The following is a 19015-nucleotide window of genomic DNA, read 5'->3' on the forward strand; positions in this document are numbered from 1 at the left end:
CAAACTCAGAAGTCATTTCCAAGATTAAGGCAATATGAGTTACAACATGTCATTTGACATTACAGTAAGAGCCCAACTGCTGCTAAATCTGACAGAAACAGATGTCTTTCAGGAATCTTAATTTTAAGTACTTTGGAATACCGAATGCAAGCAAGTGCAGATGCATGCAGACAGCTAGCAGTACAAGGACACAACTATTTTACTATTCCACTTCTGCTTAACATGGAATTGTTAAGAATTTTAATTTTTTTTTTTTTTAAATTAATTTTTTTAAAGAACTGATTTTCCAGTGCAGAGTTCCTTTCTTCAAACTTCTGCTGCATAAATACATACCCAGGCATTACCTCTGCCACTCACATGATTTCCAAGTTAATACTAACACACCAAAGGGAAATATTTAACATCTAGATATGCACTATGTGTTGCAGACCCAAGACAAATGCAGTTTCCATCCACAGAAAAACAATCTTGCAACAACCTTATTTCCACTGTAGTTCTTAAGCTATCCATGCCACTCTGCAGAGACAGCTTCACAGTTTGAAATGCCTTACCCTAAATTTGGGGTTAAATTCCCAAATTTAAACCAGGGAAGTCCACCCACACCTGCAGTGCATTTCTGCAGATGTCCCTGTACTACCTCAAAAGTAGAAAGAGACTAGTGTAGATACATCCAAGCACATATCATCTTAGTTCACGGAAGTATTCCCTGGTAATAAACCTGGATAAGTAAAATTAAGCACAGATTTATCAAAAAGAGCTTTGGATTTTGAAGAGGAGACAGAGAGAATGGGTTGCACCCTAAATGTGGGGCAGTGGGTAACAGGTAAGCAAACTGCACTTACAGAACAGTTGACAGTAAAACTTCACATACAACCAAGCATGGCTTTCAATGCTTTAAGTTGAGGGGATTATATTCTCCTGTCTAAAATCATGGTCTTTTCAAAGGCCAAAATCGTGGAAGATTCTAAAGACACTGTTATCTTCTATGGGATGAAGAAACAAAAGTCATAGAAGTGAGATAATAATTTGGAAATAGCAATAAGAAGAACAAGAATACCATGACCACAGTATGTCAGCATGGTTTTCGTGCACAGGCTGCAATAATCCTTTACGTTAGCTTGCAATGTTTCATACAGATTCACCGATCTGCACAATTCAGTAAAGAACAAATTAATTGAGGGATAGTGGTCAGCAACAAAACCAGGGGATACCAGGACCGGCAGCTTGAGGGACATACTAAGACTATGAGTATAGTGATAAAACGTTTACACAAATGAAGCATGCACCATGTGAAAGGGAGAATTGCTAATTAATGCTTACATCCAGATAAACTGCAGAGGAAGAATCTGACATGTGCAAACAGCCGCTTTTGCTTATTTAAGCTGATGAGTCACATGATTAATTGCCATGCTTTGCATTGTTCAGATAAGGTGTAAAGGTACAAACAAGGAAGAACCTACCAGGACTCTCTACCCGCTTGTAGTGGTAGGGATTGATGCAAACCTCCTTCTGTTTTGAACCAAAGGGAAACTCGCAGCATTCCAGTGGTTTCAGTTCGTGATGGCTCTGCAGGTCTGGCCAGCGCCACACTCTACAGTAAATTACATGCGGTAGCCCTTTCCGGTGTGAAACCTGAAGCCTGCCGTCCAAGGAACGAGGAATTGTGACACAGTTACTGGGCTGACCAGGACAGCTTAATGCTTTTTCCAGCTCCTCCATAGCACCTTTTTTCTTCTTCAGTTTTTTCACTAATGCATCAACAGCTTTCTCTGCCCATTTTTCTTCTTCGTCCCCCTGCTTCCATCCCAACAGCCTCTTCACTGCTGGGCTGGTGAAGGAGAATAAACTTGTCACATTCATGGTGACACCACTGTGGTGATACCACAGAACCAAGCAGGAGAGAATGTCCTGTTCTTCCACCACCAACAGGGTACAGCAGACTGTGTCAGTAGGCAAAAGCAGCCAGTCTCCAATAATTCTGGTCCTTTCTCCTTTTCAGTCCTCCAGTCCCAGGAAGGCAGTGCTGACATCCCCCTTGGACGAATGTGACCTTCTCATTATTCTAAACCCTTCCGACCGAGAACCTGCAGGAGAATATCAGAGGGACAAAAAAAAAAAATAAAAAAATTAACATACAGCAGCTAGAAACATCTCCCCCAGCCCTCAAGAGTTGTGTGACCAAAACCCAGCCAACAACGAAAAAACCAACAACAAAGTGTTCACAGCCTCCACAACTGGACACAAGGCACGTCTGATGAAGACTTTTAAGCAGCAGAGCCTGCTGCTGAACCCTGCATATCCCCCTCCCTGAAAGAGCCCTCAATAAATTAGGTGATCACCCTGGAAAATAGCGATACAGCACAAACAAAACCTAAAGAGATTGGGGAAGGGGGGTTAGCGGGAAGAGAGGGTAGAGGTAGGTGGTGGGACAATTCCCCACCAGCTCAGTTCCCTCATCCAATTTGCTGTGTGGCCTCAGTGATATTTGTGCCATGCACTAAGGGGGACAGCAACTGCATTTGCCAGCTTCAAACAATACTTCTGCTCAGTGCCCAAGCATGGCCCCAGTACCATAAGAAGCTCAATAGAAAAAGCCAAAACACAAGATGACATGGCTGTATTCCCACACGTACTCCACAAAAGGGCAAGGGTCCTATATTAGCAATGTAGTTCACATTAAATCTAGCCTAAAACAGACCTTGAGAATTCGTCTTTCACTGTTAAGTGTGAAGGGCACTCCCCTCTGCCTATCAGCTGTTGCAACCTTAACCAGCAAAACATCCCAAGGAACCAGGGCAAGATCACTAGTGCTTTTCATTTATTTAATTTATTTCAGAAAGCAGCTGGAAACAATATGCCCAACAGCATGGTGCTACCCAGCCCTCTCCAAACTGCCAGTGATGCAGCTCCAAAAATCACTGCACTAGACTTGTGCATACCATCCAAAACAAAAACAGCTCAGCTTCACCTCTGACTGACTTTGAGAAACAAACCAAAAAAGAAGAAAGGAAACTAAAAAGATCCTTGCCCTCACGCATCTCACGGGAGAAAGAAAACTCCATCTCCCCACCCCACCAAAAAGCCCTCACAGCTCATAAGCAGACTGTGAGGGAAAGATATCATGAACTTCACTGATTACATCCTGCCCTTTCCCATTGCAATGCCTGCCTGATGCACTCAAGGACACAAGGAGGAGTGGGAAGGATGAGGAAGTCCTGATAAGAAGATTTTAGACAGCACAGTGGTCCTCGAATTGGGAGACATGGAATGGGATGAAGTGATGGCTGAAGAGGGGGAGGAGCTCCACATATGAAGAAGTCTCTGCTGTGAGCAGCAAGTTTCTTACTTGCCTAGACTGGGAGCAGGCAAAAGGCTCTGCTGGGGGAAGTAGGAGAGACCTTGCACTGGCAGGGAGGGGAAAATACGACAAAGAGCACTAAACCACTGATTTTCAAGCAGACCATGAAGACAGACAGGAAACGTATCCTGGACTGGATACCAACAGGTTGCAGAGGAAGGGGGAAAGGGAAAAGGATATGAATGTTTTTGTTGCCATCAGAAAGACACAAAAAACCCAACCAACCAGCAACCTATACACACACCGAATAGAAGGGGTCAACACACCCTTGTCTGACAGAATTTCATAGTTATATATATAGTTATACTAAGAAAAGATTGCAGATTGTAAATTGTAAATGCTATGCTACACTTACACTCAACTATCACGCATTGTAGTGGTTTCACAGTGTACCACTGTGCTTGAAGCTGAAAACCATCCACTTGATTCAAATTAATTTGTCACTAAAACAATTATCTAACTGCAAAGATTCAGTTTTATTAGGCTGAATGCATGAACTACATTTATGTGAATAATGATTACGGACTAAGACACAGACCATGTCTACCTGCACTTCATAGTGGTACTTCCCATTCCTTTTATGCTAAGAATTGTATTCGAAATAATAATGTCAATGCAATGGAAGATTTGCATGAGCCTGGGGCAAATTTAAGAATTTATTTTGTTACCTGGGCATTGTTAAGTGAACTGAAACTCCATTACTGTCACTGACTGTACCCCAGGTATACTTTATCCTTAGACACCGTGCAAAGTGCTCTGTTAAAATGTTGTGCTAATTTAAAAAACGTTCTACCAGAACCCCAGTACCTGTGCTTAAAATGTGTTTGTAAGTAACAGAGTTATTCTCAACTCATATATAGTCTGTATCTCAATCAATATTCTGAATATCTTTTTTCTGTTATCTTTCAAACAGAAGATATAAGTTCCACACACAAAAGTTAAAGTTCCAGTGGTACATCACTAACTAATCAAGTCAAGCTTTCTATTTCACATCCATTCAAATTAAACAAAAAATATTTAAAAGACTTGAGTTGAAGTTCTAACAAAAAAGAAAATACAAAGTCTAAGTCTCAATCCAAAGTTCTTTCAACATTGATCATGAATGCAGACATGGTTCTACCTAGGCCTGACCCATTTCCACCAACCTATTTCAAAAATAAGTGGCCAACCTACTTGCTGTGAAGAAGAAAAAAAAAAAAAAAAATCCCTATTCAGACTGTATGTTTATACCAGTGCCTGAAAATACAACCCTAGCACGAGCTAGTACACAAGCTCTGCAAAGACTAAGACAACATTCAAATGCAGCCCAGAGTAGTCAGACCACAGGAACAGATTTTCCAAAGTTTTTGGGTCAAATGCTGCAACAAACATGTCCCACTCTCACAACCATACACTCCAAAACATATTTCACCATCACAATCAAAAGTATTATCTTAACAGCTGGCACCTCTGAGGCAACAACTGCAGGGTGAGTAGCATTAGGTCCAGTACTTGTAGATATGCTTCGAAGTAGCACAGTTCAGCAGGACCTAGCCTGTCACCAGCTTCTATCCCAGGGACTCCTGCTAAAGTCCTACCTTCCTGAACAAAGTCTAAGCACGCTCCAAGCCCTGAACAAGCCACAAGATAAAGAAATGGGGGAGAAAACCCACAGGCTGCTGTATAACTACTCACACTAAGCTCCAATACCAGTATTAAGCTTAAAAAAAAAAAAAAAAAAAGCAGCGTAGGTGGAGATTTTAGTTTCCAAGAAGCAGAGAGCGTGTTCACAGCGCTGAGCCCTTGCCAGTACATTCCGTTTCCCTTTCTGCCACTCTTCGTTTTTGCAGTACATCATTTCCTGTATTACTTTTGCACAAAGTGGTCTTATCAGCTGGAAGTGCAAAATAAAGATTAAACCACGAGTCAGCAGATGACACAGTCTGCATCTTTCTTCCCCAAATATACGTGCCCTTCTGGGAAAGTAGGAGTTAGCATTTCCAATAGCTGAGTGGCCACCAGCCCTTGAAGGGTACGTTTATTCACGAGGTAAGGGTGAGACAGAAACCCAGGCCAAGCAACAGGACACTCTCCAAAAGGCAGCCTGGAATCAGTTTAAAGGAAATTGAGTTGTTACCCACTTATCAGCCACTCTTTACACATCAAAACCCAGGCACTTTTTATTATGCATTCTGTCTGCTGATGGATGAGTTGAAATCAACAAACTTCTTTTAAATCCCAATGCTGCTTTATTTGTCTTCCTTCACTGCTGCTGTCTTTTGTGTAACCTTTGGACCAACATACAAACCTGCACACAGCTTGTGAGAAACCTATAAAAAATAAGTGAGCGTTATATATATGGCTGTTGAGCCAGCCTACCATTTAAACGTATTTACGCAAAATGCCTAAGAGTGAAGTTCTATTTTCCTAGCCCTCAAAGAAGAGATAGTTACTCTGTCAGCAACACTAAGCAGACAGTGAAATATTCAATGAGAGTGTTTTCGAATTCCCACAGGAGATCCCATAGGAAACTGTCCCACTTTGCATAAATGACTGTTTTTGGTGGGTGGAGAAAGGGTTAGGACAATTAGATGACTCTCTCCCAGGGGGGAGAAGTGAAACAACTCCTAGTCAAGTTTCAGGCAAACAAGAGGCGGCTTTAACTCTTCTACTAATTTCATTATTTGTATTACAGGCTCAGTGATGCAGGCAAAAAGGATCCTATTAAATATTTTTAATACATGCTTGGCACAGTTAGACATAAAATGGGGCAGGAACCACAGTGAAGAGAATCAACATAATTGTTAATGGAGAAAACTGTCTAGTGTTTGATTACATTTTTAAAACTCAATTTATCTTATTTTATTCAATGCACCTCCTCCCAGCATCCATTACTTATTGACAATATAAAGAAATATCAAGCAGAGAGATTTTAATTTTCTTCTTTAAAAATGTTTAGTAATTTACCTTCTCTCAAAGACACGTCTTTTCAGCAAGTCATGTACTCAGTACAATATTTAGACCTTTTTTAAAAAAAGAAACAAGACCAGATTTTGGCATAGAAGCCCAGGAGCTGTCATGTTACTCCTGCAAGAACTATTTCCATGTATTACTAAAAAGCATGCAGTCTAAGCAGCTGTAATGCTAGAATGTGTTACAACAGATTGTGCACTAACTTCCTCTGGCTCCCTATTCTTGGAGCAAGCAGCAAGAAGTTCCGATTTCTTTCTTCAAGTTATGTGACTTTTAAAACAAAAAGTCCAGAGTCTTCTGCTGAATTACTCTGTTTTTAATCAGAGTTCTTTCTTTGCACTTTCTTATGGTAGAAGATCAGATCTTGCTCATCTTGGAAAAATGCATGGAAATCCGGTAGAAGCCTCAGTGGCACTACAATACACATGCGAGAAGAAAGCAAGTCTCATTTCAAAGTGCTGTAGAACTCATTAGAGAGTTTATACAGAACCTGACTTGGCTTCCCTTGTATTTCTGAAAAGGACAAGGAGAAAGAAGACAAAAAGATTAACTCTTTTGTATGTCTTCTTGGCATGGTACACAGAATTAAAAAAAAACACACTTAAATATGCAATCCTGTGTTAATTTCTGATACGTATCATATTGTTCGAGGAAAGAGGAGCACACTGGTGTTGAAAATACTTCAATATACTTAACAGGAGAAGGTAGCTTTTTTCCTGATGCTGCATTAGACTCCCTTACTTTGGGACAGCGAGGGCAAGAAGGATAATTCCAGCCTGTTCTGCAAAGTAACCGCTGTCTTGGATCCTGAGACAGACCAAAACACCCAGTCTGTGAAACCTCCTCTAGGACCCCTGCTCATGCTATTTGGCTGAGGGATTGCCCTTCCAAGGAAACTGCCCATATATCATTGCTCAGCCAACAGAGACAATCCTTTTAGATGCCTACGTGCACCCTTTAGTTCAGCAGATGGTAGGAGAACCAGAGCATCACGAAAAGAGCAGGTGCCGACAGCACCCCAGCTAACTGTAACAGCAGCCCATACAGTTTCTTGTAAGAAATACCTAGCTGTTCTTAACAGGGTAGTAATATTTGCCTTTAGAAGGACTTGTAGAACTTCTAACTTATTTGATAAGCCAAACCAAATCCATGAGTTCTGAGTGTGACCTGAGGACCAAAGAACAGATTCACCACTTGCTCAAAATGAGACGATAGGGCCAATGTGTGCTTTATTGATGGAGGGGAAGAGGGCAACAGTGACCCAAACAACAAAACCCCCACTGCTCAGTCACTCTGAAGCATGAAGAAATAACCTTATACTATCAACATCTGCCAGCTCCTTCCCAATGCTCACCACAGTTCAAACCAAGCAGACAGTGTCCAGCCAGCTTCTACAATGAACCGCAGCTTTTCCTCCATTCGCCTACCCACCCAGCTTCTGGCAGACAAGGCACTGATCCTTGCCCTTGAAGTCTCAATTATCAAGATTACAAGAGTAAAACAATAGCAAATTCTTACGGATTTTCTGGATTTGTACTTTGCCTTCTCAAATTGAAGTTACTAGATTTGAAAGACTTACGATAACTTCACTGTTGCTTTTCCAGAGAAAACACACGGTTTCCATATACATTAGAAACTGAATCCTGTGTTACAATCCAATTAAAATGCAAAACAAATCTTTGTAAGCAAATACATAATTGTGAGAAAAGAACACAACAAAGGTGCTTTCCCTGTTTTAATGTATCAACAATTAAAATTGCCCCTTTTCTGATCACAAACACTTCTTCTCAATGCCTTTGCAACTGTTTTGACATAGTAAAGACTGTAGTCCTGAAAACAAATTTGAACACCACATCTTGCCAGTCTTATGTGCACCTTCATTAAAGCACAGCTCCTCCTTGTTTACATGAAACACTAACACAAACAGCCTCTTAAACGATGACCAGATCCTCAAATCGTGCGGTTTTCACCAGAATTGAGAAACAATGATAAATTTCTAGCTTGCACTGCTGAATTTTACTCATTCCTGCCTTCAGATGCATGTGAGACTCCACAAAGTCACAAACTGCCAGCTCTTCCTTTAATTCTTGCCGGTCTCCTCACCACGCTGATCTGATTTGCCAAGACTAGAGGGAAAAACTAACACCAAGTGTGCCAAGTTACTTGGTCAGGAAGGTGGATAAGCCTGCTGCACACCAGGGCTAGTACAAGTAGGACACATCAAAACGTACACCAAGGTGTGGACAAATCCCTTCTGGTGTCAGCAAGCAGTTGGACCGAATTGGATGCGTTATCAAATATTATCTCTAAAACTGAAACTTAATATTTTAACTGAAGTCAGGAAGGAACTGTAATTTGATGATTCAGTCAAAACTCTGACACAAATGGGATTACAAAACTATGAACTTCACTAAAATAATTTACAAGATGAATACAATGCTGTGAACCACAAAATTTGCCAGAATGGTGTTCATGACGTGGTTTTTTTTCTAGAAGAGGGGACTCTCCATTTTTCACACTCTCTTCAAGCTGAATGCCTCTTAAGAAATCCTCAAATTAAGACAAAACAAAGAAAAAAATTATCCAAACAAACAGATGTCAAGAGACAGAATGAACTACCAGCCACCACAGTAGGTATTTCATTGTGCATCTCCAGGGCAGGTTTATCCACTTCACTTGTGCTGTGGGGTATTTAAACCCTATATGTTGTCCCACCAGGCAGTAGGAGCACTTAGGAGTACAGGAGCATGCAAGGAGCTCAGTCAGCATTGTTAGATGACACAGGCCAAGTCCTGAAAAACACAGAACAACCTGTAGACCAGTTTGGAGCACTGGCTATGGTTTTGTGAACATGGGATATCAACAAAGATGCCATGACTAGTCTATTAAAGTAAGTCGGAAGTCCTTTTCTAAAAGGTCAAAAAGCTGTGCAGAACAGGGTGGTTTTTTTCCCTTTCATCATAAAACTCCAGCATAACTCCCTTTTTCCACAAAGACCATTCCCTTTCCTGACTTTTTGAACTGTCTTTAGAAAACAGGTGTTGTTTACAACAATAACAAACACACATCTGTGTGGGTGTGTTAATACACACAAAGGCAGGATAACTGAAACCTCTTCCTATATTTAGATCTGTCTGGTCAGCTCTAATTGCATAATTTAATCAAAACCCTCTCCAACGGAAACACATCCATATTCATCACAGGCATCAAAGGAAACATCTTTACAAACTATATCCTTTTACAAACCAACACATGGTCCCACGCCACTTGTCCAATTGTTGAATTCCTCCTTTGGGAAGGGCATGGAATTTTATTTCTTTTTATCAGCTGAAAAAAGCATTTCCCTCCAATTCATCAGCACAGGGCGGGAGGAACTTCCTTCACAGGTGAGATCGGCAAAATTTACTGACGTGTCACTGTCAGGGATTTTTTTAATTATTTTTTTTTAATGTAGTTAAAACATACATTTGCAGCATAAAGGAAAACCTTTAAAAACAAAAAGAAAAATGCCCATCACCACTCAGGCATCAACATTTTTTGAGTAAAGCTCATAAAATGCAAGACGTGTTTTGTCTTTACAGACCAGTACAGCCTAGCACAGACTGCATGGACTGAGAAAGGGGTTTGTCAGCCCCAGCCAGAGCAGTGCTCCAATGGGGTAATTTAAGGAGGGAACCCCACCAAATGCACTCCAGTTATGCTCAGCTTATGCAAGCCACTGCTCCTACAAATGATTCATTTTACCAAGAGCATGCACCAATACACTTACGTCAGCTGCATTAAACCACTTCTAAAGACTGTGACCCAGACCTCATTTATCAGAGATTAAGTAAAGATGTTAAATTACAGCTCAAGATCCCCAGCTTTAAAGCAGAATGTTTCACTAAAGCAAAAGACAAAAAAAACGAGAAGGAAAAACTACTTATTCACTAATAAAAGCATTATTAGGTCAAGCCTCAGCAAAGCAGAATAAACTGCTGAAAATTAAAGCCGAAAAGGAACACTGTTAAAATAAATAATTAATGCTTTTCACTGATTAGTCCCCCATTCACCATTTATACACTTGAATTAAGAATAGCCTCTTCAGTTTGCCAATATTGAAGACATTTCAATGCATTTCATGAGATGCATGCTTTTTTAAAAGGATTCCTCTAGCTTTCCTCTTTTTTGTCTTAATCGCAAAAACTAAGAAGATGGGTTTTGCCTTTAAATGACCTTTAATACAGTGTGTCTTCATCAGATCTTTAAAATGTCAAGAGGCAGAGTGAGATACACGTTAAATTTCATGAAGTGTCCTGCAATTCACAACTACCCTTCTGGACAGAGAAAGTGTTTAAAGATGATAAGCTTTCCAAGCCAAGTTTATACAACCCAGAAACAAACATCAAGATTTGCCAGATTTCCACTGTCCAATGAAACGTTGTTTAATTACGGCGTGCCATTAGTGGCCTTCTGAAAACCAGGACTGGACTTCAGATGACACAAAACCCGGTCTGCTCCTGGTCCCTGCGACAGTGAGCAGCAGCTGCACTACCACGTTGCAGCAGACACTCCCTGGCAGCATTGTGGTATTTGCCAAGCCACATGAACTCGTCAGACCCTTTACAAATGGAAGGAGCCAAGATCACAGTGTTTAGAGATGCGCCTGCAGCTTACACACACGAAAATGAGACTCTTTAGCAATTACGATTTACAGACAAATACAAACTTATAGGGACCCTCCTAAGATCAGGTAAATGAAACTTTATGTTCGTGCACGGATCTAGGTTGACCAAGGCCTTTACTGACATCTGAGGTACAAGTTTGAGCTTGCCTACACTAAAAACTTGAACTGCTTTCAACTACACCCCAATGTAATCCTAGAACAGGGTACAATTTCACCACTATTAAAAACTATACTTGTGGAAGACTAAAGCTATTGACATACAACTATGAAGGCATTTGCGTGGTCTCTTTCTTTCACAAATGTTTTCATCCAGACAATTACTCTACAGAACCAAAGGAACAATTCTTGGTTCCACTGAAGACCAGGCATTAAGAGCACTAGCTTTCCCCTGAACCAGCAGAGACACTTGGAACAGGTATCACATGTTATCATGGTTGGAGACCAACCACCTTCCAGACAACAGTCGGTTCACCAATGAAGTCTAAAAGCTCCATTTCAAGAGCGTTTCAACCCAAAGAAGTCTACTGACAGCAACTGAATTGGTTATCAGTGCATTTTTTTCCTGCCATACCTAAGCCTGTAAAACCTTACCGTGGTTGGAGGTCAGCCACCTTTCAGAGGACAGTCAGTTCACCAACGAAGTCTAAAAGCTCCACTCTCAGAACTGTTTTAATCCAAAGAAGTCTACTGACTGCAACTGAATTGGTTATCAGTGCAATTTTTTCCTGCCATACCTAAGCCTGTAAAACCCCGTTGGCAGAAGGAGTACTGTCATGGAGAGCGCTGGGCTGCTGCTCAGGAGACACAGCATTTCCTTTGGGCAAGCCACTTCCTCACATCAAGACTTAGCTTCTCCTGCTAACAGGTGGAGAACAAAACTCTTGAAGGCTACCGATTGAGAGGCAAGTATTAGGCAAAGAAAGCCTTAGGGGTGACCACTGGCACAAAAAGTTTGCTGGCAGGGTGGCACCTAAACAGCTCTGTGAGAGCACATGCCACTACCCCAAGCAACACCTCCACACCATGGAGAGGTAAGTCACTTGGTCAGAGGCAGCTTGCCCGGAGCAAGAACTGATGACCACTGCAGCGAGGGGACAGAGGGCAAAGGCACCGGGGCTGAGACCAGAGCACATGCCGGCACTACCGCACTCATCGCAGCCAACGGAAGTGCCTCCTAATTACTGCTGACAGGGAATGGCCCAGCACAGACCCAGAAGACACGGACACACCTTCTGCCTTCTAAAGGCACAAAACGAGGGTGCTCCCATACGTGAGGATTCAGAGAGATATCAAAAAAACTGCAGGGTGAGGCAAAAGCAGCCATCACAGCCCTGTGCCAGAACATCTGCAGAATCTCACGTCAAACTGTCTTCTCATATTCCTGAGATCAAGGCTTTGGGGGGTTTTGTACAAAGGCTTCAACCCACAGATAGGAACTGATAGTTCATACAGCACTTGGCAACCACATAGCTTGAAAGGAAGTGGGAGATATCCTCCTACATTGCTTACCGGGAATACGGAAGTTTTACAACACGAGAAAATGGCTGTAATCTATCTATCTGATCCCCTGGTTATCTGTAAGCTTTTTATGATTTTGGAAGAGGAATCAAGCCACATAAATAATGACTTAGTACCCCTTCCTTATCTGCAAGCTCTTTTTATTAACAGAACCTATATGATTCTGCATATGGAATTAAGGCAACTTATTATTCACTCCACCGTAATTTTCCAAGATCAGTTTAAAGTTTCAAAATTCAGATTTTGCAAAGTTGCAGTACTGCAATCTTACAGCTGAGACACCAGAAGACAGTATTTGCTGAACACCACATGCTCTGCACGGTCAGCAGCAGGCTAGCTAAAACAGCCATAATGCTTCCTAAATTTTCCACTGCTGCCTGCTACTGAATAAAGAGTCATAGCTGTCTTATTACAGAGGACAGAAGGACTCCAAGCCCTGAATACATCATGAAGTGAGACTGCAAGGATGAACTTCCAGGACTTGCAGCTTTCCAAGGCGACTTAATTCTGAAAGGCTGAAAGCTAGCACACAAAAAGAGCACACACAGATTTAAGACTCCTTGGCTTTAAGATGACAATCTAGATGCCTTTAATTCCGGGGCTGAAACCAGTACTCCCCAGTTCCGAGATAATAAGCCTTTAGGCTCAAACGACCCTGACTGCTGGCTGGCCTGAAGACTCAGAGCCCTCATGTCCCAAGTCAGGGGAGGCAAGAAGCTAGGCAACGGTGTGGTGGAAACCTGCCTATACTCAGAAATACAAGATTTCAGCCAAAGCAGCCTACCACCAGCACTCCCAGTTCTCAATTGCTCCCAGTTCACAAACCACAGGAGACACACTGGGTCTGACCATGAGCAGGAGTCATAGCTGATAAACTAGTGGGGACAAGGGCAAAGGGAACAGTTATCCACTAAACTGTAATAAACAAGCCCTGGAGTGTTTATGCCACTTATATTAGGTGGCATTTTTTGCACAGAACAGAATTTCAAAGAAACCCGTAGCCAGAGGAAAAAAAATATTAGAGTTGGGTTCCCAAGGGTCTGGATAGTTCCTTGACATAGCAGAAGGCTACAGGGAACTAAGCAAGAAGCTTGCTCCAGCACTGCCACTAGGGAAAATACCTAAAGTTTGGATTTTAAACTCGTAGATAACTCAATTCCTTGAAGTTAAGAAACATATTACAAAGACGCAATATTAGTAGATGTTAAATAGCCAGCAGTAACAAGAAAAAGTAGGAGGTTTTAAACACATTTACCATATACCATTAAAACAAGTGCTTTCTAAATTTCTTTTGAGAAAAGTGGATTGAAAGCCAAAAATTTCAAAATTAGTTATGCAGTGGTGCAGAACCCAGGAAAGCTACAAGCAGTGACTTCGCTTACAGCACATATCATCTTCAGGTGCCTTAATTTTCTTTACTAGCAGTGGTTTCTGGTAACAGCAGCTTGCTTTTACAGAAGGGTTTTTAATAGATTTAATATTTAGCTTTTTCTCTAGTTTCTTGATAATGATGCTAACAGTACCTGGTCTGCCAGCTGTTTCAAGTTATTTAATCCTCTAAAGAGTAAAAGACAATTTCTACTGCTAAGAAGTTAAACTTGGAGGACATTCTTTTCCCCATGAGGAAAAACATTTGTCCTGTCTCACACAGAACATGCACTAGATGTGCTCTGCACATACGGTTGCATTAAACTAGAAAAACATTTCTAATATAGCTTGCAGTTTATACCAGCAAAACAGCACTTGACCAGAAAAGCTTGTTTAAGTGTTCCTCCCTGTCCATCCTCCCTCACCCCCCATAAAATATGCTGTATCATTAATCATTGTCATTTTGCTGCCAATATAACTACACTGGGGCTTTGTGACTGACGTAACTGTTGGCAGTCTAGCCTCACCATGCTAATCACCAACATAAGTATCTGGGAAAAAACCCTGTAAATTAGACCTTTCCTTGGCAAGCATATTAAGGAAGTCTTCATCTGGGAGTACTATAGTACTCGTTTACAACTGGCTACCTCCAACAGCTGCCTTGGGCCAGCAAGGTCACAGGTCCACAAGCAGATGAGCAGCCCTAACAGCTTGCTCCCACCCAAAGAGAAAAGGTTTCCCTTTGCTCCCTTGTGCCAGCTTTGGTACTCCAACATCATTTCCTCCCTGCTTACAGTCTGTCAGCCAATTCACCTTCCTAACCTGGCAAAAACAACAACAAAAATAATGTTCTGCAGAACAGCTGGATCAGCTTAGAGCAGGATGAGAATCAAAGTCCCCCAGCCAGCATACGCTAAGAAATCTGCGGCTGGGGTTGAGAGGAGCCAAACTGTTAAGAGTTCTCTCCATCTTGTGGAGCTGCCACCCCCCTAATTTTAAATGATATCCAGAACAAAGATTAGCTCACACTCAGACATGAGCACTTCAGTCGATTTGCAAAACCGCATCTCATCCCCAGAGCAACGAGCTCTGCCCTAGCTGGTTCTGAATAACTGAACGCTCTAGCAAGCACTTCAGCCCCTCTGCTACCACTGTCTTCTGCTTTAGGTAACTAGACAGCAAACTTCAGGAAAAAAAGAAGAGTAATTTCATATCCGTTTGTCAAAAAATACCACACACTACAGAGTTTTCAGCTAAAGTATTTATAAAATATTTTCCAGACAAAATCTAATGCGACACATTACAGAAACTATAATTACATTATCTTAAGTTTTTAGGTCAATAAAGACAAAGACTTTTCCTTTGCCTACTACATTCAAGTGGAAGCACTTAACACTGACACTAGCTAGCATGAATAATAAAGGGCCTGTTATTAAGTATGCCAGACTGTAAAGCCAGCAGCGGGCAAAAATGCAAAACAGGAAACTGTAATAGCCGAGATGGCAACCTATATGTAAGCCAGGTTTTCCGAGACATTCAGCAAGGTCAAAATTCACATTTTTCAAAATAGCGCAGTTCATCACTGCATTCACCAGGTAATTAGTAGAAAAGGGATGAAGACATAAACAATGTCTGTTTTATCATCCATCTATCTATCTGTCTGTCTCCTCAGTAATAAAAAGGCAGAAGTGTCTGACGACAAGAGGGACTGTGTGAAGGGAGATGAAACTCTGGTCCTGAACATTGGAGGTTCATGGTGAGACCTCAGTAAAGCCACACAAGTTGAGTCTCTGTCTCCCTTATCTCCCCCATCTTCCTTCCCTGTGCCGGGAAGCACAGACTTTAGATGTGTGCGAGATTCCTGAAAGACTACACATTTAAAATTAAACCAGTGTAACCATTTTATGCATTTAACAATCCCTGAAGCCATCATGTACATGCTGTCAGGTCTATGAGAAGGTCTAGGCAAATTTCAAATCTACTTTCATTGCTGTTGCAACAAAACAATAATGCTGTTGTCATACAACTGGAAAAAAAGAAGCCATCCGGACATGGTCCTGGGCAATGCAGGTGGCCCTGTGTGAGCAGAAGGTTGGACCAGATGACCTCCAGAGGTTCCTTCCAATCTCAACCATCCTGTCCCAATTCAGAAAAACAATTGGTTCAGGAGAACTGCATATGCCTTGGCATACTACAAAATCACATCAAGCGCTAGTAGAGAGAGGTAGAGACTATGCCCTATTTGCTGTGCACAGGCAGAGTCACGAGAGAACTGCTTTTTAAGGTAATACAGCATTTTTACCAGAAAGTCAAACTCAATGGATTCAGCGATATTAACCAAAAATCACACATTTCAACAGAGGATAGAAAATTTGTCCAGAATTCTACAAAGAATAGACTCTCATTAATTATGGTGAAAATATCAATCTGATCACTTTCCTTCCCTGATTTTGACCACTTCACCAAGTCCTATTTAAAACGCCCTGTGACCTTACTGTACTTCTTTTAAGAATTTCAAATATAAAGCAGAGAGAGCAGAAAGCAAAGCAGAGAAAAACATCACGAGAAATAACCCCTCTCCAAATTTTACATAACTTTTAGAATATTTTCAAAGCATACAGAAGGCTTCTGAGTTGCTTCACTCATCCTTCCTTCACTGTTTGCACCCTTTAAGTTTGGCTTCATGTATGGCTCCATCCCATTAAAATACAAGTCGTCTGTCCTAATCGTTGTCACCTTGCTTCAGATACAGCCCTGGTAAAAAGTCACTTTTCCACCCCTTTTTTCACTGCTTGTGGGCTACTGAGGTTTCCATACCATGCTCATCATTATAGCACTAGATACCTTACGCAACCCTGACCAACCCTTGTCATGTTCACGAACTGTTTGCCTCCCAGCCTATCTGCAAAGGCAAGACGGATTGACTTATTTTAATATACATGGAGTAAGGTCAACAGAGGGGAAAAAAGAAAATCATTAGGCAACTTGTAGTTGTACTAACCTGAAGAGAGAAAGACCACCCTAGGTTAAAATAAAAACAAATCAGAACTGCCTTCCCCAAAGTAGATTCCAGTCAGGAAAACATAACAGTGGTAAAAACAGGTCAAATTTCACAATGCAGCATTTCGATATCAAGAGAAAGACCTTTCATCAAATAGAACTGTGTTTTATTGATGAAGCACTTCCAGTAACCTTTCAGGACCTGTAAGTAGAATCTACACTCATGAACAGGTGCTAGAGGCCTAGCTTGAAAGTAACTTTCTTGTTTCATACAACACAGCACAGAAATGCTTGTGAAAAAGGCAACTGGCCAACAGTGAGCAAATGTGTTCTGCCAACGCTTTTGTCCTACCAAAACACTTGCAGAGTTTGTTTTGCAACAGCTTGGGAGGGCTACAAAGAAAAGAAGGACAAAGAGTTAAAAAAAAACAAAACAAAACAAAACCAACAGCAAAAAACCCCAACTCATACACTTTTGCTATTCTTCAGCTTTATAATTTACAGAGACACCACAGAGAATTAAATCATCAAGTGAAACAGCAGGAGGTGTCAGTTCCACACCACCTTCCACCCTCTCTCTCTCTCTCACACACACATGCTTCCAAATTTGTATTGGAGAAAGTTTTTGAGACCCCTCTTTCCACTGCCTCAGGAAATACAGCTAGTTACATGCCACATATTTTGTCCCTCAACATGTCAGCGCAATGAAAGTACTTACTAGTAAGAGAAACGCAAGACAGCAAGGACATTGCTTTAATTCCTCCCAGGTCAATATTCAAATGAAACCTAACAGATACGAAGGTGAAATATATTGGTAGAATAAAGTGAAATATGCAACTAATTAACAGCATCTGACCAAACAGCAGATGTTTCCTCCTCCTATCACCCTCAGAAACACACTTAAGTGGAAGCCACAATTTGTTGCAACATGATTCTCCAGTTATTTACTTCATCTTTAACCAACACTGATTTTATGCTTTTAAGCATTGAAGTATTTATATATAAATAGTTATTACATACACACACCTTGATAAATTTACAGGCTCTTCTCAACTATATATAGGTTTAGTCTACCTTTATCTGATCCAAATAACATTCACTGCTGTTGAAAGTTAAATTAATTTAGGCATTCATACATGCACATGCACATACAGCATACCTATCAAGTGTGAGTATCCCTACGTATATACCAGTGTAAGAATAAGATACCTTTAAGAGTCTCATGCCCTCGTTTCATCACACTATGCCAGACAGAATGCTGCTGTTACTGACGATGCCTTAAAATGCTTGAAATCAGAAGTCTGAAATGACTTAGAAGAAAAATACATCAGTAAATCAGTCTTTCACGTAAACACAGAAGAATGAGATATTAATTCCCAATATTGAACAAAGTGAGGAAGGAAAGCAAGCAAAAGTATGATCGACTATGTTCACTGTATGCCCCAAGCAATGTGAACATAAAGGATTCTCTGAATTCATAAAAAACTTTTTGACCTGCTACATAAGCGTCCAGTGTTAGTTCTGTGTGCACATGGGCTTTCTTGCTGTCATCTACCTAGACAAGTTTTTAAACACATCAGTCTTGCAACCTCTGTAGAAGAAACTCTGTAACACTGTAAATCCTGAAATCCAACTTCTACTCATGCACAAAGTCTGTATTAAGAGGATACATTTTCAGCTTCCCCTCTAACAAAAGTTACCAGTACTGAAAGAAAGTTCATCAGCCAAAACTGGAGGGTAGGCATGATTCTTACACCCATACTGGAGGCAGAAGCAAGGAGACAGTGAAAACTCTCGCGATTCTGTCTATAATCACTTTAGCATTGTAAAAAAAATTTAACAGGTTCCAAGTTACCCAATATTGGACTGATAGTCCATAGATCACTCTGATGTGGATTGGCATTTTAATGACTTTAATGACAAAAACTTGCAAGTTAAATACTTCTGAATACCATTAAGTGCTATAATTCAGACTGTCTATACTGACTTATTCAGTCTCATCTGCTGCCATGTTGGGAAGAGCATTCCCTTTATAAGCACAGAAATATGAAATAATGCTTCAGAAATCACTGGTGAACCACATTAATGATTTGCTTACATGCCAAGTCAACATAATAGTTGCCTTTGGATGATACCGCTTTAAACAGTGCCTA

The 19015-nt window shown here is 41.0% G+C and overlaps 1 protein-coding gene across 3 annotated transcripts in view; it reads right to left on the bottom strand.

Annotated features, from left to right (window-relative positions):
• Positions 1–19015, bottom strand: part of SMAD1 (SMAD family member 1) — a 51845-nt gene that overhangs the window by 25446 nt on the left and 7384 nt on the right. For all 3 annotated transcript variants that reach the window (XM_063336706.1, XM_063336703.1, XM_063336704.1), the window contains exon 2: positions 1461–2084. In XM_063336706.1, the coding sequence (XP_063192776.1) occupies positions 1461–1860 (400 nt within the window). In that variant the 5' untranslated portion in view covers positions 1861–2084. The remainder of the gene's footprint in view (positions 1–1460; positions 2085–19015) is intronic.

Source organism: Chroicocephalus ridibundus, chromosome 5 (genome assembly GCF_963924245.1).
Source record: "Chroicocephalus ridibundus chromosome 5, bChrRid1.1, whole genome shotgun sequence".
Classification (NCBI taxonomy): Eukaryota; Metazoa; Chordata; class Aves; order Charadriiformes; family Laridae; genus Chroicocephalus; species Chroicocephalus ridibundus.